Genomic DNA, 20,813 nt, shown 5'->3' with positions numbered 1-20,813 from the left:
AAAGCACTTACATCTAGCTCAACAGTTTAGCTATTTACTTTCACTTTTTAAAGTAATGACTAGATGGGCCAAAATGGAAATTAAGCCCATCGTCTTTTGCTCCGAGCTTTGAATGGGCCAAATCCACATCAAGAAATAATCTTGAGCTCCCCACAACCCCCTAGGTATACAAAATCCTATAGAAGTTCTTTTTTCTCATTTTAAATCCCCAAGCGACCTCTTTAGGTATTTTTATCATTTTGGGGGTGGAAAGAAGACATTGCAACCTTATTAGTAAATTAGTAGGGTTCATTAATCAATGTTAAGATCACTAATGCCTAAGTTGATTTTGGTCCTAATTTGTACATTTTATGACTTGTTGCAACATTTTTGAGTCGTCTAGAGAAGACATGATCATTATTCTTCTCTCAACGAGACATGGCTTCGTTTTTGAGAGTTACCTGTACTCCAATATGGCTCGGAGGTTTCGGTGATGGGTGATAGGCTTTAAGTTAGAATGGATGATTTTACGAAAAAAAAAAAAAAAAATGAAAGAATGAAAAAGTCCATAAAATTAATTTGAATTAATGATATTGTGTTTTCATATTCACTATATCTAGTGCTTTTACTTGATGCATCAAATTTCTATTAAATAATGTAAAATGAGGTTTTATATTACATCATGATAAAAGACGCTATGAAAAAAATATGATATATTAACGAGGACCGATTGGTTGAGACTATCACATTGGTGTTGCAGCTAATTGATCTCTGCCTAAAGCCAGGGCAGTCAACTAATAATATTGTATAACAGAATTTTGTAAGTTTTCTCTTCCATGTCATGGGCATTCCCAGTTACATATGTACGTTGCATGCTTTTCATCATATTTTCTGCTATTTGATCTCACCAAAATAATACGATGGAAAAATTACACTTTATCTCGAAGTTGAACTATTTTTTTTTTTTTTATTCTACTTTTTATGTTTACAAATGGACAATGTATTTCAATGATTTTTTATTTTTTTATTTTTATTTTTTGTAATGTAGCTATTCTGTTTAGAAATTCTGTCTTCACTATACATTTTTTTTAGATGTTAAATCTGTTAAATGACGAGAATATTGTCAAATAAAAAAAAAAAATACTAAAATTAAAAAAATAAATAAAAATGTAAAAACTAAAAACAGAAATAACCTAAGGCGGTGGTCTGGTGGTGGTTGACCACACTCTCTCCCTGCAACGAGATGCACTGCCCAAGCAGAATCCTGTTGCATACAAGGCACGATTAAAATCACCCAAAAACACAAATTATATTTTGATTAGAGAAAAATTCCATGTGTTTTACCTTGACAGCTTGGGACGTGATTAATTTGTGTGGACAATGATGCAGATCATGCAGTAAAATCAGCCGAGGACTTTTCCTTGACAACTTGCACGTGATTTGTGTGGATAGCAAAAATTTTATATTAAGGAAGCTTTATATTAAGCAAGTCTCCTCATAATGGTTAATGATTGACAGCAAAATCATCAAGCAAAAATGGAAAATTCCAAACATGCAGCGTAATCAGCGTACACAAGCTTCCGTCATGCATAGTAATTTTAGAAAACTTTTAGATGAGGGCTTACTAAATACAAAGCTTCAGATAGGATCCACCTCAGATAGGATCCACCGACTAATTTTCGGATCCATGTACTGTATTCACAGAAATTTTTCTACATGGATCAAGTAAGTCTCTAGCTTCGTCAGAAGGGTGTGGCCCCAAGAGGCAGGTAGCAACTGGGCTCTACTCCTTTAGACCACCGAGCCAACCCTTTCATATGCTCAAAATTTATTTCTATTTGTTAATAGTCATATAGCCGCAGATTTTTATCGTATACTCTCATAGCTCTCGTTTCATTCGTAAATCCTAGAAAATTATAAATTGCCATTTTATGTCCCTCTGTATAGCTAATTCTCATTACCAGAGACTCAGAGAGTTCAGCTTAATTCAGATCTTCAACAGCATCGACGAGCTTTTCCCTCGGATCTCCCCGGCCAGTACAGTTTCGTAACAATTTTCACCTAAAAATCACATTCATACAATACCGCCCAATAATAATAATAAAAAAGGCATAAAAATTCATCAAATATCCACTTGATCTGCTTCCTCATTGCAAACTGCTTTGACGTCCATGAGTGCTCTAAGCTCTTGGTTTGCACAGACCCATGTTGGACTTGTGAGCAAAAATGGGTGAGAGAAGATAAATAATGCAGTGAAACCTGCTCCTGTCAGTTTAAGAAACTCAAATCTTTAAGTCAGAGAGAGAAGGAAAAAGAAGAAGAAGAAAAACCAGTAACCAGTAACAAGACCCGACTATTGAGGGGGTCGTTTTCCATGTCCAATATATATTGACCATTTTCCTTAAAAAAAAAAAACAAAACAAAACAAAAACAAAAAACAAAATAAGAAATATTGGCCACATTCATTTTTAACCGTACAGAATATTTCGGAAACCACAACCAGAGGTTCTGTTCCATTCTCCACACACTCTGTCTCTCTGTCTCTTTCTCTCACAAACCAACGTACACATTCTTCTTCTTCTTCCTCTTGAAGCAATAGTCTTCCTTGATCCTCCTCTGAAGCAAATAATAACTGATTAATAAATTACAATGTCGGTCCAAGACATGATCGTGGTGATAGGGAACAAGACTATGTTATGCAACGATCCCCGCCGCATACCAAACAAGAATCTCTGGTTTCATGGCAACCCTTTGGAATCCCCTACATCTCTTCTGTTGCTGCAGCTCTCTGCCATTTCCATAGTCTCGCAGCTAATCGATCTCTGCCTAAAGCCGCTCGGGCAGTCGACCATTGTATCACAGATTTTTGTAAGTTTTCTCTTCCATGTTCTTTCCCAGTTATATATATTATGTTGCATGATTTTCATCTTCTTTTTCGCTCTTTGACCGTAGCAAACTAATATGATATAATAAATCTCTATAGCAAATCAATCAAAATACACACAGCAAAATTAAGAATACTTTAACCATAAGTTAAAATTTTGTTTGTTTGTTTCAGGTTTTTCAATGTTTTGTGCGACTAAAAATGATAGTCAAATCTAAAATTTTGGGTTTGACCAGAAAAAAAAAAAAAAAAGAAGCTTCTCTAGTTTTTGCAAAATAGTTTTTCTTTTTTATAAACATTTTTTGAGTTTGACATTCTGCTTCTCAAATTGGAGGTTGCCGGGAGTATTTGGCCGTTTTCGCCGTAACTCATTTTCCATACAAGCTTAATGCTGAAAAATATTTTCAAGTGAAAAAATGATTTTCGTTAAAAATATTTTATAGAAAAAAAATATTTTAAGTTGAAACAAACGGAACCTGATCAATAGACAATTATTTAAAAAGTTTAAACTCTTAAGAAAATATAAACTTAATTATTTAATTAATACTTCAACTGCCCGTCATCTAACATGCAATAAGCATGTTTTGGAAACCATATATATTTTGTAAGCTAGCAGAAAAACCAAATGCTCAATTGATGCAATTGAGGGGCACAGGAGCGTACACAAGAAGAAAATGTAATACAGCTTAATTATATAAACTAGATAAATCTCATAAATTATTAATTTTCGTTGTATTTGACAAATCATTCATGCCAAAAGGCTGGTATGGTATTTGGGCCATCCCTTCTAGGGCATAAAAAGATAATGGCATCAAGTTTGTTCCCGGCAAGAGGGAGCATGGTGATTGAAACAGTGGCAACGTACGGCCTCATGTACTACCTGTTTTTAATGGGAGTTCGGTCGGATTCTACGATGATGATGCGGCCAGGACGACAGGGCTTGATCATTGGATTTTCAGTTTTCTTTTTCACATTTGTACTCTGCGGTTTAGCAACCTTCATTTTAGTGAAATCGCTACCTATGGAAGCCAGTATATCACACTCCATCTTCTTTGTGGCCGGGGCACAGACTTTAACAGGATTTCCGGTCATCTCTTCCCTTCTCAGGGAGCTCAAGATGCTAAACACCGACATCGGCCGCCTAGCACTCTCTTCATCAATGTTTTGTGATGTACTTGGTATTGTTGGAGTATAATTGAATTACCTTAAATTTTTAAAAGGATTTTATGAGTAATTTGGTGTTAGACAATACTAAATCTTGCTATTATTTCTTGATGATAAGTTATAATATAAATGTATCCTTATTTATAATGAAACTATGACAGGTGGAGAGAATGTGATTTGATATCATTTCTACATGTCAAAGTTTCACTATAAATAAAGATAATTTGTATTGTAATTTATCATCAAGAAATAAGAGCAAGATGTAGCCCCTGGTAACTCCAAGAGGTTGGCCTAGTTGGTGAAAGCCTGAAACTTTTAGTACTCCTTACGGTCTTAGATTCGAAACCCACTGACTGCAAACTACCTCTTGGGACAAACCCCACGGGTGAAAAGTTGGTGTCAAATACTGAATTACCGGTAAAATTGTGATTCTATTTCTTTTATTTTCTTTAATTTCTTTTACGTTCATGAATTTCTTCAGGTATTTCCATGACAGCGGTTGCTTTGTCCATAATGGGACCCAAGACCAGCGGCCCACTAACACCGTTGTACTCAATTTTATCATCGGTTGCACTTGTGGCTACCATTGTATATGTCTTCCGGCCAGCAATACTATGGATGTTAAACCGTGCACCAAAAGGGAGACCCATGAACGAGATGTTAATTCTTAGCATCTTTGTTTTGGTTCCCTTAACAGGGTTCATGAGTGAAACCATCGGCCAACATTATGTTTTCGGGCCATTAATTCTGGGTTTGGCTGTGCCAGACGGGCCGCCGCTCGGAGTTGCGTTGGTAACAAAACTTGATACTTTTGCGTCCGGGTTGTTCTACCCGACCTACCTCGCAATTAGCGGGCTGCGAACGAACATCTTCAAGATTCATTTCCAGGGCCTAGGGGTGGTGGGCATTGTTGTTTTCTTCTCTTGCTTGGTCAAGATTGGCTCAGTTATGGTTCCAGCCGTCTACAGTGATGTTCCTGTACGAGAAGCTTTCGTGCTTGGGCTTATTATTAACGCCAGAGGCATCGTGGAGCTTATGGTTTTCAACTTGTGGAGGGACACCATGGTATGAACAAATTAAATAGTCAAGTAATTAATAAGTGATTAGTTATGTTGGTATATGATTATCAAAGAATTAATATGAGTTCCACCAGCTGTCTTCATATATATTAATTTCTTAATTTCATTGCCAAACGTTAATTAATTAGTAGCTAACCCTGAAATGGCATGGATCCGGAGCTCTTTCCAAATGGCAGGTTCTGACGGATGAAGGATTTGCTCTGTCGGTGATCTCAGTGATAATGGTAACTGCAATCATAACGCCATTGATAAGAATCCTCCACGATCCTTCAAGGCAATTCATTGCAATCAAGAGAAGTACCATCCAACATACGAAGCGCGAGGCAGACCTCCGAATCTTAGTCTGCATCCACAATCAAGACAATGTTTCTATGATCGTAAACCTCCTTGAAGTTTCCGGTGCTACCGAAGAGAGCAAGATCGCAGTAATCGCACTTATCCTCGTTGAGCTTGTGGGTAGAAGCGTTCCGGTTCTTGTTGCCCATCAACCTCATTCAGCCCTTCCAACAAGCACATCATCGACAAGTCGAATTATCAACGCCTTAAGACAGTTCGAGAATCAGAATGAGGGCTTCGTCACCGTCGAACCCTTCACTTCCATCTCACCCTTCGAAACAATGCACAGTGACGTCTGTCGGGTAGCAGTGGACAAGAGAGCCACCATGGTGATTTTGCCATTCCATAAGCAATGGGCCATAGATGGCTCCATTGGGTCAGTTAACAGAGCATTCCGGGGTATGAACGTCAAGGTCCTCGAATCCGCGCCGTGCTCTGTCGGAATCCTCATCGATCGCGGCATCCTAAGCGGCTCGATATCGCTTCTAACCGGTCGTCCGTTATACCATGTTGCTGTAATCTACATTGGCGGTGCAGATGACGCAGAATCACTAGCCTACGGTTCTCGCATGGCCAAGGAAGAAAGCGTCGATCTCACAGTCGTCCAGTTCCTCCTCTTCGGAGCCGAAAATACTAAAGACAGGAAACGTGACAGTGACTTGATTGATGAATACCGGCATGCTAATTCAGGAAATGAACGATTTGTGATTATAGAAGAGGTGGTAAGAGATGGGTCAGATCTTGCTTCATCTATAAAAGAGATGGTAGATTGCTTTGACTTGATAGTAACAGGGAAGGACCACCCAGCATCCTCTCTTCTTACAGGACTTGGTGCTTGGAGCGAGTGCCCGGAGCTCGGAATCATCGGCGATATGCTTGCTTCGCCAGACATTGGCAGCACAGCATCAGCGTTGGTGGTCCAACAACAAAGATTAGGAGGCAAGTTAATAAATCGCACCACGCAGCCTGCGGTCGGTGATAGAGACCAACTCATTCACGATGTCGCTTATGATGAACCATCAAGAGGATCCTGGTCTATTTCAATGGGAAGAAGCTAAATATAATGGTTGAGGTTCCAGATTTTCCCTGTAAATTAAGGATATGTACTTGTAATTTGTAAAGTTCCATTGACAACTTTTGCAACCTAATTTGGTTGGAGAAGCCAGTGGATTAGAGCAAAATTCAGGCTTGTTGTCTGCTTTACAACTACCATATATTTGTGCATCTCAACTGCAGTAATGGGCAGGCCATCATACAAAATTAATTCAAACTTCACACGTTATCTTTATCACAAATTCTTATTATTTAACACTAATTAACCACAAAAGACTAGGGGTCTGATTGAGTTTGCGTTTGAAGGGTATAAAAATGTATTTAACACTTAAAAAATCTATTTGAAAAAAAAAAAGTACATATTTAGTAAAAAAAATTGAAAGCGATTTTAAGGGTCAAAAAAACCTAAAAATGGCTAAAACACACTTTAGCAAAAATTTAAAAATGAAACTTTCGTCAAAAATTTTTTTTTGACTTAAAAGCTTTATTTCTCAAACACAATATCAAACATGCTCTAAATCTCTCTTACTGCTCTCAAGCTATTTCTATGTCTCAAAATAATTAAGTGTCACTTCTTATTTATATAACTTTTGTGTTTATAACCAAAAGTTATGAGTTCGAACATTAATTTTGTTAATTAAATATTTCATGGGATAAACATTACTTATTGAAAGAGAATTTAAATAAGAAAAAATGTTAAAATATTAATTAAATAATTAAAAAATAAGCGATAATATAACTCCAATGATTTGAACAGTCAAATTATGGACAACCAAAAAGTGGCTGTAATTCAGAATAGGCTGCGCGCTCGGGTATCAAATACTTATCTCTCTCTCTCTCTCTCTCTCTCTCTTCTCCTCCTCCTCTTTTCCACCATGTCTGTTTCTTCCTCGCACTCTGCGGCCTCAAGAATTCTGAAAATAGGCATAGTAGGCTTCGGGTCCTTCGCACAATTCCTGTCAAAGACCATGATCAGGCAAGGCCATATTCTGCGGGCAGCTTCTCGAACAGATTACTCTAATCTCTGTTCACAAATGGGCATCTCATTTTTCAGGTAAACACAAAAGATCTTTGACGAATTCATAGTGATAGATATAACATGAGATATGCCTTGTAATCTTTCAGGAACGTAGATGAGTTGCTTGAAGCCGAAAACGATGTCATTCTGATATGCACATCAATCCTATCTCTGTCGGAGGTTCTCCGGTCACTCCCACTCCATCGTCTGAAACGGCCAACACTTTTCGCTGATGTACTCTCAGTCAAAGAGCACCCAAGAAACGTTCTATTGCAGGTATGCATACATAATAGATCCCCGTTTACATTAAATATTAATTTCTTCACGAATTTGGTTAAGTTATACATATGGTTAAACATGTTCATAAGTATACAAGTCGTCTTTATTTGTTGTTGACTTGTAATTATGTTGCATATATATATATATATATAGGTGCTGCCAGCGGAATGCGACGTGCTTTGCACGCACCCAATGTTTGGACCAGAGAGTGGGAAAGATGGGTGGAAAGATCTAACTTTGATGTACGAGAGAGTCCGAATCAGAGATGAAGCTATCTGCTCAAGCTTCCTCCAAATTTTTGAAAGCGAGGTACTTTGATTAATGCTATTTTTCACATTCATTAATTGTTAATTTATTTTTCGTATTTTAAGTGGCTTTTTGTATATGTACTTATAATAATTAACAAATGTCAAACACTTCAAATACATCACATCAAAAATTATCTTCAAGTGAAACTAATCCAATGATATAAATATTTTATTATGATAATATCCAAATAGTTTGTTACCAAATTAAATATAAGCAGGGGATATAAAATTTGTACATGTACATGTCATGAAGATATCCATATTGGCAGGAAACGTTTGTTGGTTTTGGTGATAATCGAACTCTCTGACTAAGCATGACAAATAAAGGGTCACTTTTTTATCCTCAAGGACCTCAACCTAATCATGTCGACAAAAGAAAGTTTATTCCCCCATCATCTATGCGTCTTTAAATTGCACAATGCTTTTTGGAAAACGCCAAGAAAAAAGCGAACGCTAAAAGTATCAGAGACAAGGAAAAATCAGTTCCCCAAGCATATATGCTAACTCTAGCTAGCATCATTGGGAGGTCTTAAGAATGTTCATATGTTGGCTGAACATACATAAATACATATGTTGATCTTTTTGTATAATAAAACTGTACATCAGGGTTGCAGAATGCTGGAAATGTCTTGCGAAGAGCATGATAAAATGGCAGCTAGGAGCCAGTTTATAACTCACACCATTGGCAGGTATATACAGCCCACCTAATCACATATGTTAAACTACTGGAAAAGCTCATCATGATCATAAAACTGAGGCTTCCAAATTTGACAGGATACTATCAGAAATGGAGATCCAGTCCACATCTATAGACACAAAGGGCTTTGAGAGACTTGTTCAATTGGTAAGCTCAATCAGTTTAGTTCCTACGTATATATATATATATTCTCTTCTTTCCTTCTCCTTTTTCAATAACCACACAGCAAAAAGAAATGCATTAATGAAGAAACACACTAACATCAAAACTAAATGCAGAAAGAGAGCACCATGAGAGATAGTTTTGATCTGTTTAGCGGGTTATTTGTACATAATAGGTTTGCCCAACAAGAGGTACGGACCAGTTTGCCTGTATCTTCTTTCTGTCCTTCACTTTTAGTAATAAATCAATAAATCAAGGTTTGACTTTTTACTTTATCATGCAGCTCGAAAACCTTCAACTCGCCTTCAATAAAGTCAAACAGAAGCTGGTAGAGAAGATGAATGAGGAGCAGAATTGAATAGGAGTACTCTCATTAGCAAAGATGTATTAATAATGACCCTTTACGCATTTCATATATATTGTTTTTGAGTTTTTCTTTTTTCTTTTTTTCACTCTTCCTAATTTTCTTATAATTGATGGATATAGAGGCTTTTCTATTTTCAAGTATTTGTTTTAATTTTGTCCCTCAAACCTAAATTTTTAGTTCATCCCAGCATGGTGAAATGGAGAGATCTTATAATAGAACCAATGAAGGAACAAATCTATCATTTGCTGACTAAATGGAGAGATCTTATAATAGAACCAATGGAGAGAACATCTCTCCATTTTAAGAGAATGGAAGAACATTTATTTTAAGGTCAAAATTTCATTTCGGTGCATATGACATTATAAATTGTGTCGCGTTATTTAAGAAAAGATGTAATAATATATATTATTAAATCTATGAAATCTAATTTAGACTCCCAAATGGATCATCTAATTTCACTTATCCGAAATTTTTTCCTTTTTTTTCTGTTTTAATTGATTAATTAATACCTTCGAGGTACATAGATTTTTAAACTTGAACCCACAATTGCAATAATCAGAACTTGTGGATAAACCGCAAAATTAGACAGCGACATCGATCATAAGCATATATAGCAATAGTATAATTCCCACCACCCAACCCCCCCTGTAGTTGAGAAGTTTTTATATGTCCTCTCTCTCTCTCTCTCTCTCTCCCGATCCGTCTTCCTCCCTACACAAGAAACAGAGCATAGAGCTCTTTCTCTCACAGTCTGACGTCTCACTCTCACTCTTTCGTCTTTCTCTCTCTGCAAAACAAAGGAGACTAAAGATCAGTAGAATTTCAACAGGTAATCTTTCACTTCCTCCCTTTCGTCTCTCGCTCTCTTTCTCATGGTTTCCTCTCTCTTGTGGGTAAGCTGGGTTTTGCGTTTACACGATTTATTGTGAAGAAATCTGATTGGACTTCACTTATTTGATGGGTTCTGATCGAGAGAAATCTGATTTATGTGATTTTGGTAATACTGATTGAGAGAAATTGATTTTAGTGATAGTTGATAAATCTTCAAGATACCCACTTAATAAATTAGCAATTTTTTTTTTTTTGAGAATTCTGGGAATTTAATTATAGACCGTAAACCTCTGTTATTTTGATTATGGTGGGTTGTGTAGGCTAGAAATGAAGTGAAGAAAGATTTAAAATTTTTAAAAAGTAGTACTTAAAAGGCTTAAAAAAAACAGATTTTTCTCTTCAAATTCACAAAGAATGCTCACGCGCAGGAGAAATTTGTTTGAATGCAGAGCAGCTCAAGAAGCCTGTACATGGACCCCCCAACAATGGCTGTGGTTCAGGTATCAAGCTGTTCGTCATCCTGCAACTGGTCCACTAAACGACAAAGCAAGACTTAAATTTATTACGGACCTACTACGAAATACCGAAAAGGTTGTCGACACGCTACGCTCCTAGCACTCAGCTAAATCGGAGGACAAAAACGTGTTTGTGTCAAACACGTATCTTTCTCTCTCTCTCTCTCTCCTCCTCCTCCTCCTTTCCACCATGTCTGTTTCATCCTCGCACTCTGCGGCCTCAAGAATTCTGAAAATAAGCATAGTAGGCTTCGGGCCCTTCGCACAATTCCTGTCAAAGACCATGATCAGACAAGGCCATATTCTACGGGCGGTTTCTCGGACAGATTACTCTAATCTCTCTGCCGAAATGGGTATAACATTCTTCAGGTAAACACAAACGCGTCCTTTACAAATCCTTTGAAGAATTCATGTGTTAAGGCACAAATGGGCGTGTATTATGCCTTTTAGTCTTTCATATATTGCACTCTTAAGTTTAAGCACTTGCAGGGACGTAGATGCGTTTCTTGAAGCCGAAGACGATGTCATTCTGATATGCACATCAATCCTATCTCTGTCAGAGGTTCTCCAGTCACTGCCACTCCATCGTCTGAAACGGCCAACACTTTTCGTCGATGTACTCTCAGTCAAAGAGCACCCAAGAAACGTTTTGTTGCAAGTATACATATAGAATATATCCCCGTTTGAATTATATATTAAAATTTCTTCATGAATTTGTGTTGTTAAAACATGTTCACATATGTATTTGTGATGCATAGGTACTGCCAGAGGAATCCGACGTGCTTTGCACTCACCCTATGTTTGGATCAGATAGCGGCAAAGATGGGTGGAAAGATCTAAACTTTATGTATGAGAAAGTTCGAATAAGAGATGAAGATATTTGCTCAAGCTTCCTCCAAATTTTTGAAAGCGAGGTAACATTCTCCAACGACACTGCCGTTAAAGGTTTTATCCAAGTGAAACTAATCCAAATTCCAATGATAGAAATATGTTATTACGATAATATCCAAATAGTTTGTTACCAAAATATAAGCAGGGGCAAAAATGTGTACATATACGTGTCATGAAGTTATCCAGATTAGAATGAAACGTTTAATGGTTTTACACACGATTCACCAGCCGAAACTTTAACTAAACATGAGACATGCTGCAATCTCTCTCTCTCTCTCTCTCTCTCTCTCTCTCTCTCTCTCTATATATATATATATATATAGTACAGCACAAAGGCTTTTTGAAGTAACAAAACTGTACATCAGGGTTGCAGAATGCTGGAAATGTCTTGCGAAGAGCATGATAAAATGGCAGCTAGGAGCCAGTTTATAACTCACGTGATTGGCAGGTAGAGCTCACCTAATAACATATTTTAAACAACTGGAAAAAGCTCACCATGATAAATCTGAGGCTTCCAAATTGGACAGGACACTATCAGAAATGGAGATCCAGTCCACATCTATAGACACAAAGGGATTTGAGACACTTGTTCATTTGGTACGTATATATATTCTCTTCTTTCCTCCTCCTTTCTCAATAACCGCACAGGAAAAATAAATTCAATGAAGAAACACACTAACATCAAAAACTAAATGCAGAAAGAGAACACCGTGAGACTTAGTTTTGATCTGTTTAACGGGTTATTTCTACGTAATAGGTTTGCCCAACAAGAGGTATGTACCAGTTGCCTATGTTTTTTTGAAAAGTTATAAATCAATAAATCAAGGTTTGGCTTGTTACTTATAATGCAGCTCGAAAACATTGAACTTGCCTTCAATAAAGTCAAACAGAAGCTGGTAGAGAAGATGAACGAGGAGCAGAATTTGAACGATGCTAAACACCGATGAAGATTACTCTCATTAACAAAGATGTAATAATGACCTTTTACTCATTTCTGTAAGCTTTGAGAATTGCATTTCTCCCCATGAATATTGTGTGATCATTGTATTGTATTGATATATATAACAACTATACAAGTATACAACTACCATCATTATGAGTGGTTACAACTATTCACCTTCTATGGAACTATACATCTTTTAATGTTTTGTACTCAATATTCAATATATTGTGAGATCTCATTATTGATGTGAGTTAGATCTTTAACAATTTCATATATATTGTTTTAAGTTTTTCTTTTTTCTTTTTCTGTTTCTCACTCTTCCTAATTTTTTTATAATTCATGGATCGGCCTTGCATAACATAATTATTGGCCAAAAATATGTCACCTACACCTTACAACTTTTTTAATTTCAAGTGATTTTTTTTTTTTTTTTTAATTTTTAATTTTGGTCTTACAAATAGAAATTTCAATTTGACACATTCGATTTGACCTTCTTTCCATTTATGCACCTTTGGTCCCTTGTAAATTATAATCAAGAATGAACTGAAGACCACAGATTCAATACACCAATCAGTCAATCACCACATAATCACATATCTTGTTCAAGGAGTTCCAAACTTCTAATTCTCCGCCAATAGCAATGTTACAGGTAATTTCGATATTTAAATAAGACAATTTGTACGGACGTTTTATCTTCCAGAGCATTGATCTCAAACATTTGATGGCGGTTTTATATTCTTTCTTAGTACCTCCTTTCTAAAACTCACATGAAACTGTCCTGCCCTTATATTCATCAAAATTGAAACATCTATATTGAACAATTTACAATCAGGCCAGGGAAGAGATGGAATCAGTATAAAGACCATAATCTACCTCTTTCAGTTCTCTCCTCTGCAGCTTTTAAAGAATGAAATACAAATTGGTATTAAATTGTGAAGTCAGATTTTCACCTCATGGATTCTTGATTTCATCCACAGTGGCATCTTCTGTGTTGTTGCATCCCAATGCAGCACGTTTAGGAGAATCTGGTCTTTCATAAGAGGGTGGTCCACTCCTCCGACTTTGCAGTCCAGTAAACCGTGCAAGATCAACCCATTGCTGCAGCATCAAAGAGAGAGACATCATTGAACAAATATTGGACAAAATATTATTCAAATGCATTAATGGTGGGGTGAGGATCCAGCAGGAAAGAGATATCACGACTGAAATAACAGTACAATGCAAGTATCCGAGCCATGAGCACCAAACTGGCAAACTAAGATCAACCTAAATGCAAAACCACCACACTAATCAAAACCCAAAAAATAAATTCACCGATTCAACAAATGTTTTACTTAAATAACAATGCACGGATGTTTTGGTAGCCGGCTTTCTTTTCTTCTCTTGTGACAAGCATAAGCAATCTAATAACATAAATTACATATTTCATACACATAAAATTATGTGATGAAAGGTTTCTGTATTGGTTCTTGGAAAGAAGTGTATGTTGCCATAACTTCATATGATCCATTCAAAAAGTAAAGGAATAAATGAAACAAAACAGAAAGACAAAGGCTAGACCATATAGAGCATCAGGATGATTCTAACCTGAGTTCCCCAATAAGAGTTGACTGTCCGAGCAAGAAAAGATAGCATATTTACAAATAATATCTGAGAAGAAAATTGATCGGAAATCCGATGCTCCACTATTCCAGCAATAATCTGCATCACAATTCATTTTGATGTTATTATCGAACCAAAAACTGATACAAGATTAAGATGAACATATAACATACTTTCATGTCAATCTTGTAAGGAGAGATAGTGCCAGTTAGTACTTTTTGATAGCTTTTGAGCTTCATATTCACCTTACAAACAGGTGAATGTGAAGCTCGTGCCAATTTAATAGGTTATAGAATGAACATTGAAGGACATTCACAGCCTTAGTTGAAACTTGAAACAAGTGGCAAAGGTATGCCATGGACAATGGTGCAGATTTGAGGCTTTAAAAGAGTATGAAATAATAAATCAATAGACGGGGTTTGGGGGAGGGGGGGAAGTGACAAAAAGACAAAACATAGCAACTTACAAGAATTAATTTTAAAAGGTATTATATCCTTGACAAAAAAAAAGGGCCTAGCAGACCAAAAAACACCATATGCATTATATCCATCTTGACATAATCAATGATTGATTGGCAGATTAATCTCAGATTATTTCTAAGAACATAATTCTAACGTAAGAATAACGTAGCAGGCCATTTCCAAAAAGAAGGAAGCCTTTCTCAATGCCATTAAAAAGAGCTGTCATTATAACTGACCTATAACTTACATTACACTTACAGACTATTTGAAAGGGAAATTTTAAAATATCTCTTTGGATTTTCATGCGACTTCAATTTACTCCATGGGTTTGTAAGATCAACTTTTAACTCAGGTTTTTTTGCGTTTTTCAATTCACTCCTTCAGTAAAAAAAAAAAAAAAAAGGCTTGCATTGCATTATGTTAATGGCACGCAAGCAATTAGCTGCGTCACATGTGTCATGCATGTTCACCGTGTTAAAAAAATTCATTTGCTAATTATATTTTAAAAAATAAAAGATACAAGAAAAGAAGTGGCCTGAAATCTCCATGGGGGTTGCAAGACCACCCCTCTTAGGGGCGGCCCGGGCACCCCTCACCTGAAGGCGGTTCAAGCCACCCTTAGGGAATTTCATGCCACCCTTTTAAAAAAAAATCTTGAATTTTTAATTTTATTTTTTAATATAATTAGAAGTTAATTTTTTAACACTTGGCAAATTGCTTATGGGCCAATAACCAGGTTAATGTCACATAAGCAGTTTTTGGCAAAAGGAGTGAATTGAAAAATGAGAAAAACCTAAGGAGTTAAAAATCAATTTTAGAAACCCAAGAAGTAATTTGAAAACACACAAAAACCCAGGGAGCTCGACCAAAATTTCCCTAATAAAAAAAATAAAAAAAGAAAGAAAAAGAAAAATGAAGATATATGGTCACTATAAAATTAATCTTTAAATTAGTGTAGACGAGTTGTAACGACAATGCTAAAATAAAATTGATTAGTACAAGCATCTGAAATAAGTACCCTCTTTACCTGATAACGAAGATTTGCTGATGTTCCAAGAAAACATCCATAGACAACTGCCGTTTTGAGTATTGGTGATCTTTTATTACGTTGATAAGCACCAAGTGCTGGATTGAGAAATCTACGAATTGCATATAAAACATTTGAGGCAGCCACAGCTCCAATGCTGGAAATAAATCCAACACTAGCAAGTTTCACACCACCAAAAAGCACCGATGCAACTCTGTGACTAAGATTCCAGTCCTTCCCAGCAGGAATTTTTTGAAAAGCATTATCAGGGATGGAACCAAGGAGACCTTGCAAAGCATCCATGCTGTCAGGCACATTTATCTCATTAGCAAATGAAAGGAACGACAGAGTTGGGGCAGGAAGCCAAACTGTGAAGAAATCAACGACTGATCCTCTGACGGTATCCGTAATGACATAGTCAAGCTCTTCGAAGAAATTTTCTTTACGCCTCTCGTACTGTGCTAGGAGAGTAGTTGTTATAGATATAGCTTCTTCTATAGCTAATCTATGCAAGAATTTGGGATCTGCCAACAATCTTTCCCTGAAACCCTGCATCACAATGAGCTATGGTCAACTTCTGTTTCCTTCCCTATCACCAACTGTTTTCTCCATAGCATCAGAAAATAAACAATTGGTGCGGTCTTATTTTACAATAAAACATGAAAATATCTTGTCTTGATCAAATACTAAAATAAAGATTTCACTTTCACAAACTGAAATACCTGGAAACTGTGAGTCAGTTCTGAAATAAGAGGATATTGCTCCAAATCAAAGAAGTTCTGTAGTACCTCAGGTGATACTAAACCAAGATCAAGTCCTTTTTGAAGGTCCTGAAAAGCATATCAACATTATAGTCTTCATGAGACAAAGGAAGGTCATTAGGGAGATAATTCTTACATAAAGACATTCCTAACTTGTAAACCCAACAAAACCACCACATTTTACAACTTCCCTCCCTTATAAATGAATGTAATGATGCCCAGATTCGTTATGCCTAAACCAAACCATAATAAAGTAAGAGGTCAAATCTTAATATTTGATCGTATAATTTCCCCAATTCCTTGATTAATATATATACAAATAATATATCAAAATATATAGATAATTGCAAGATTTTGTTTTTTTTGATAAGTATAATTGCAAGATTTTGTATCATGTATATACTAAAGTTAGTTTCACCATCAACACTAGCATATGATATCGGTTCAGCATCTTATTGACAAAAAAACATATTTATTAAATTAAAAAGTATCTAATTATTGATTACTTTTGACTTTCAATAAGAATAAATATCATCAAAGAAGTTCAAAATACAATTTTATTTTTTAACCAGGTACATTTTAACAGATTGAGCAACTTATGTTGTTTACATAATTAAGTCACTCACATATTCAGATAATCATTCTTTTTTTTAATCAAATTCTAATATTGGTTTACAAATGACATATTACTTCTTCTCTTCATGTTTCATGCCTAATACTTATTGCATATAAAAAAATAAATACCACCTTGTGCGACCATGAATCTCAAAAAGGTGATTCCTATAGACACGTCAGAAAGAAGAACTTCTAAGGTTACATTATCTTGGCTTGTGGAGGTCTTTACAGGGACAGGACAGTCCTCCAAAATATTGTTCTGGAATCACACCCTAAAAAGTAAAAAGTATCATCCAGGATGTTCTGGAATCACACCCTAAAAAGTATCATCCAGGATTTTCTACTCCTTCAACCTAACATAAATGGAAATCTAGAAGTTGCAATTGAATTTTCAATACAGTTTCCATGCTAGTTTTTACGTGATCATTTGAGAAAAAAAAGATAAATAAGTTGCAAACTGTTGGATCTTAATTAACCACAAATCTGTATGGAAGGAAACTAACTGAAGGCCACCAGTATTTATTTAGTACCGAATTTATTCAGAAAAAAGTAAGAAAGCTTTAAAGAGTTATAAGATTCATCAATTAACCAGAACACTCAAATAACAGTTCAAATTCCAGGACATCAGATTCTAATTTTTGCAGTAGTATATCCAAAAAGAAGACAAAAATAAGAATCAATGAAGTCGAGCAGATCAATAGAAGGCATCATATTTCGATGAAGACCATTAAGAACAGCTAACCTGGGGAAGAGCATCTCGCCTCCTGCCAGCTGCATTCATTACTCGAGCAATTTCAGCACGGTCAAAACAATTTCTACTGCAGGGTCTAGCAGCAGAATACCACAAGAAATCAGCAACAGGAACTTCTCCCTCACTCCTTATTTCTTGCCTTTCAGGATCAAGTAATATAACCACCTGGTTTTTCTTTTGCATCTTTTTTGAAATTCTTGCTGGCAGCCCAGTCCCCCTAGATCCGTACATGACATGGCTTGCACCTGTTACCACTACTAGCATACCAGTCACTCCTCCATCCACCATGTTGTGTAAAATGATCTGGGACATGGTATATTCCTCAACCACTCTTGCTTGTGCAGATAAGTATGAGCCTGGCCCAAAAGGAACAGATAGACTAGGAGAATTCATATCAGTTGGTGATCTGCGTGAGATGGAAGTGAAGCCCGAAATGAAGCCCGAACCGGCTGGAGGAGCATATACTCTACGATCGGCCTTCGAAAGCCCACGAATTCCTTTTGCTTGGACAGTTCTTAAAACCTAATAATATCAGAATAATTTTCATGCACTCCATAGTTACTACATCAACTCATGCATAAGACGAGAATAAAACGGCTGCAGCTGAAAGTGGTGGAAGAAAGTTTGGACAGTAAAGGAGGATGAGCAAACATTCTGTTCCTTTCATGATCGCAGATATGTATCTGAAAATTGGACTATGAGATCATGCACCATCACACAACCAAGAAATATAAATGAAGAAATTGAGAACACTAATTTTATCTGTCTGTCAAGCATACATGACAGCGTTCTTCTGGGATATAATCAACTGTAAAATAATTCTTGTTGAAATTACCATTAAGTAGCCTTTTGAGTTATTCATCCATATATCAAGCGAGAAACAGTTTACTTTGCAACCCTAGCTTTTAGGTACTAAATATGCTACAGCTCAGGAAACAATATCAAGAATCAAGCCCTTCATTTCAGATTGTCCTATTGAAGCAGGTTCACATGCTTAGGATCACACCTACTGGTTTTGCACCTATTGTTTTGGTATCAACACCCAAACCACCCTCAGCGCCATATTGGTGGATTCTTAGATCTGAGTTAACTTGCAAGGAGTTGATGCTAAGCTAATAGATTACTTTGTTTTCTACACATATATATCATATTAGTTCCTACCTAAAGGGTCATCTTAGCAAGGTGCCAATTGAGTAATGTGAAAAATGCAAGAGTACCTTGAGCGGAGTACCACAAGCAACAAGCTGAATTCCATTATCTCGACAGTAGCTTAGAAGAGGCTGATACTCCTGCCAACGTTGAGGCGGCCAATGTGATGCATAAGACTTCAATGTTTCTCCATCTATCCTGCCATCAAGTACAGGCCTCAATATAAGTAGTGCAGAAATGTTATAGAAGATGAATAAAATAGAAGAGGTCCAATGCCAATGTTAAATAAATTGACTATACTTCTTAGAACCTAGAGGCGGATTATGTTAGTTTAGGACTTTTCAGTTGAGATGTCCTGCTTCCAACATAAATGTGCGTGGTAAAGCTTGTCCAATCTCCTCAACTTGACAGCTAAGCTCACAAAAAAAGTCACATATTACTAAACCATCGATTGTCACAATCAACCCAAACACGAAACAAAAGTTAACAAAATATTGTATCTGTCAAGAGGCTAACACCACAAAATGGCTATTCAACGTATAAAACTTAATAAGTAAGGAATCTTGGATCACTAAATAAGTCATCAATCCGATTCGCCCACATATTGAAATTCTTCTAAAGTCCTCCATTTCCCTTCAAAATTAAAATTAAAATCTCAAGCTGGTTAACCAGTAATAATGCTCGTGATTTGACTTCAAAACATAACATCGTTCACTACACACACACACAATATGTTTATCATGTACAAATATAACATCAAGTGATACATGAGCCAATACGGAAATTACTCAAAAATTAATCAAAACTACTCAAACATAAATCAACTAAATAGAGTCAAGCACCGCGAACCATCAGAACAAGCATCAGTTATAGTGTATCGAATTATAGATGTATATATGTGTGTGTCTCTCAGAGTGTGTGTGTGTGCAGGTATGGAATTCGGTCAGACCAAAACCTTTTATCCATATACTGATTGAGCTGCTCCTGCATGTCACAAGGAAATGTCTCCAGAGCCAAAGATATGGTTCTATCACACTCTGCGCACCGTTTCCTCAAGTTCCTCACAATCTCGAGCTCCAATTCCTTATCGTCTCGGATCGGTACGTGCTCGGCCTCTCCTAAGTACACAATCCTCGCGTTCATCAGCTTATCCCACACCTTACTCTTATCCTTTCCCACCGCCATCGGCTCTCCGATCCCCGTCGCGTCGTAAATCCTCGAAACTATCGGCTCCTCCTTCTTCTCCTCACCCGTCGGAGCCGGCAGGGCCTGCGATTTCTCCGGAGCCACCGTGCCCGTCGCCTTGTCCTCCGCTCGCGCCAGCGCCGATCGCAGAACCCACGCGCCGGTGGCCAGAACAGGAGCGAGTAAGACGTGCCGTCTTGAATGTTCGACGCGTGGACTTTGGTTCGCGCTGACTGATAGTATGATGTGGCGGCGTTTCCCGGCGAGTACCTGCCGGGAAACGATGTGGCGAAGAGGGTTGACAGGTGGAGCACATGAGCGGCGGAGACTAGAGCTTGTATGTAATGGTGGTGGAGCGTCCAAACCTGTGTAGGTGTGGGGCTTCATTTCGCGGCAAGGAATGTTCAAGTTCCGAGTGCCACATCGTTAGAGAGAGATAATCATTGATGGATTGAATTTCACCCTCAGGTTAGTTTTGTTGTTTTCTGTTCGTTGGATGACTATTGACTAGAATTTTTTTTTTGGGTGAGTTGCATACTTGTAATTCTCTTTGTCACATATATTCGTAAAGACTGAATAGTAGATAAAGTGATATTTAGTTATAAATATACTAATAAATCTTCTATTTGCTCTGAATTTTTTAAAGAACATGCTTTATTTATTATTATTATTATTTTAAAACATTTTTGTGCAAGAGGAGGAAAATGGAATAGAAATTCGAACTAATAACATCTGTTTCATTAAACATAATCTTTA

General features: G+C 36.8%; 4 protein-coding genes across 4 annotated transcripts; 3 read left to right on the top strand and 1 right to left on the bottom strand.

The window, feature by feature from the left end:
• The first annotated feature begins 1,531 nt into the window (after nt 1-1,531).
• LOC132188142 (cation/H(+) antiporter 15-like) lies at nt 1,532-6,555 on the top strand. Its single transcript, XM_059602544.2, has 5 exons — nt 1,532-1,571; nt 2,642-2,847; nt 3,624-4,041; nt 4,509-5,092; nt 5,283-6,555. The coding sequence occupies exons 1-5, from the start codon at nt 1,532-1,534 to the stop codon at nt 6,498-6,500; spliced, it is 2,466 nt and encodes an 821-aa protein (XP_059458527.2). The 3' UTR covers nt 6,501-6,555.
• Nucleotides 6,556-7,302: 747 nt separating this feature from the next.
• On the top strand, nt 7,303-9,463 carry LOC132187312 (arogenate dehydrogenase 2, chloroplastic). Its single transcript, XM_059601590.2, has 7 exons — nt 7,303-7,549; nt 7,621-7,789; nt 7,946-8,101; nt 8,707-8,789; nt 8,875-8,944; nt 9,076-9,150; nt 9,243-9,463. The coding sequence occupies exons 1-7, from the start codon at nt 7,371-7,373 to the stop codon at nt 9,315-9,317; spliced, it is 807 nt and encodes a 268-aa protein (XP_059457573.1). The 5' UTR covers nt 7,303-7,370; the 3' UTR covers nt 9,318-9,463.
• Nucleotides 9,464-9,970: 507 nt separating this feature from the next.
• Nucleotides 9,971-12,675, top strand: LOC132187311 (arogenate dehydrogenase 1, chloroplastic). Its single transcript, XM_059601586.2, is given in 9 exon segments — nt 9,971-10,155; nt 10,607-11,041; nt 11,162-11,330; nt 11,431-11,586; nt 11,929-12,011; nt 12,091-12,160; nt 12,262-12,336; nt 12,415-12,504; nt 12,506-12,675. Coding segments are annotated over 8 exon segments (843 nt in total). The 5' UTR covers nt 9,971-10,155; nt 10,607-10,862; the 3' UTR covers nt 12,527-12,675.
• A 545-nt stretch (nt 12,676-13,220) lies between these two features.
• On the bottom strand, nt 13,221-20,525 carry LOC132188391 (protein RETICULATA-RELATED 5, chloroplastic). The gene is made up of 7 exons (XM_059602828.2): nt 19,828-20,525; nt 18,941-19,070; nt 17,715-18,245; nt 16,319-16,426; nt 15,597-16,145; nt 14,094-14,207; nt 13,221-13,604 (listed from the first exon to the last, which is right to left on the bottom strand). Exons 1-7 carry the CDS (start codon nt 20,442-20,444, stop codon nt 13,458-13,460), a joined length of 2,196 nt encoding a protein of 731 aa, XP_059458811.2. The 5' UTR covers nt 20,445-20,525; the 3' UTR covers nt 13,221-13,457.
• Between the last annotated feature and the right edge of the window lie 288 nt (nt 20,526-20,813).

Source organism: Corylus avellana, chromosome 6, assembly GCF_965113065.1.
Source record: "Corylus avellana chromosome 6, dhCorAvel1.hap1.2, whole genome shotgun sequence".
NCBI lineage: Eukaryota > Viridiplantae > Streptophyta > Magnoliopsida > Fagales > Betulaceae > Corylus > Corylus avellana.
This window is presented reverse-complemented; position numbering and strand designations above follow the sequence as displayed.

Excerpts from the sequence above, each read along its gene's own strand:
- LOC132188142 (XM_059602544.2), top strand. The coding sequence starts at position 1,532 with ATGCAGCGTAATCAGCGTACACAAGCTTCCGTCATGCATA. Across the intron at positions 2,848-3,623 it reads CCATTGTATCACAGATTTTT|GCTGGTATGGTATTTGGGCC; the intron begins GTAAGTTTTCTC and ends TCATGCCAAAAG. Across the intron at positions 4,042-4,508 it reads AATGTTTTGTGATGTACTTG|GTATTTCCATGACAGCGGTT; the intron begins GTATTGTTGGAG and ends GAATTTCTTCAG.
- LOC132187312 (XM_059601590.2), top strand. The coding sequence starts at position 7,371 with ATGTCTGTTTCTTCCTCGCACTCTGCGGCCTCAAGAATTCTGAAAATA. Across the intron at positions 7,550-7,620 it reads ATGGGCATCTCATTTTTCAG|GAACGTAGATGAGTTGCTTG; the intron begins GTAAACACAAAA and ends GTAATCTTTCAG. Across the intron at positions 8,945-9,075 it reads TTGAGAGACTTGTTCAATTG|AAAGAGAGCACCATGAGAGA; the intron begins GTAAGCTCAATC and ends AACTAAATGCAG.
- LOC132188391 (XM_059602828.2), bottom strand. The coding sequence starts at position 20,444 with ATGAAGCCCCACACCTACACAGGTTTGGACGCTCCACCACCATTACAT. Across the intron at positions 19,071-19,827 it reads AATCAGTATATGGATAAAAG|GATAGATGGAGAAACATTGA; the intron begins GTTTTGGTCTGA and ends ACTTGATGGCAG. Across the intron at positions 16,146-16,318 it reads AACTGACTCACAGTTTCCAG|GGTTTCAGGGAAAGATTGTT; the intron begins GTATTTCAGTTT and ends ATTGTGATGCAG.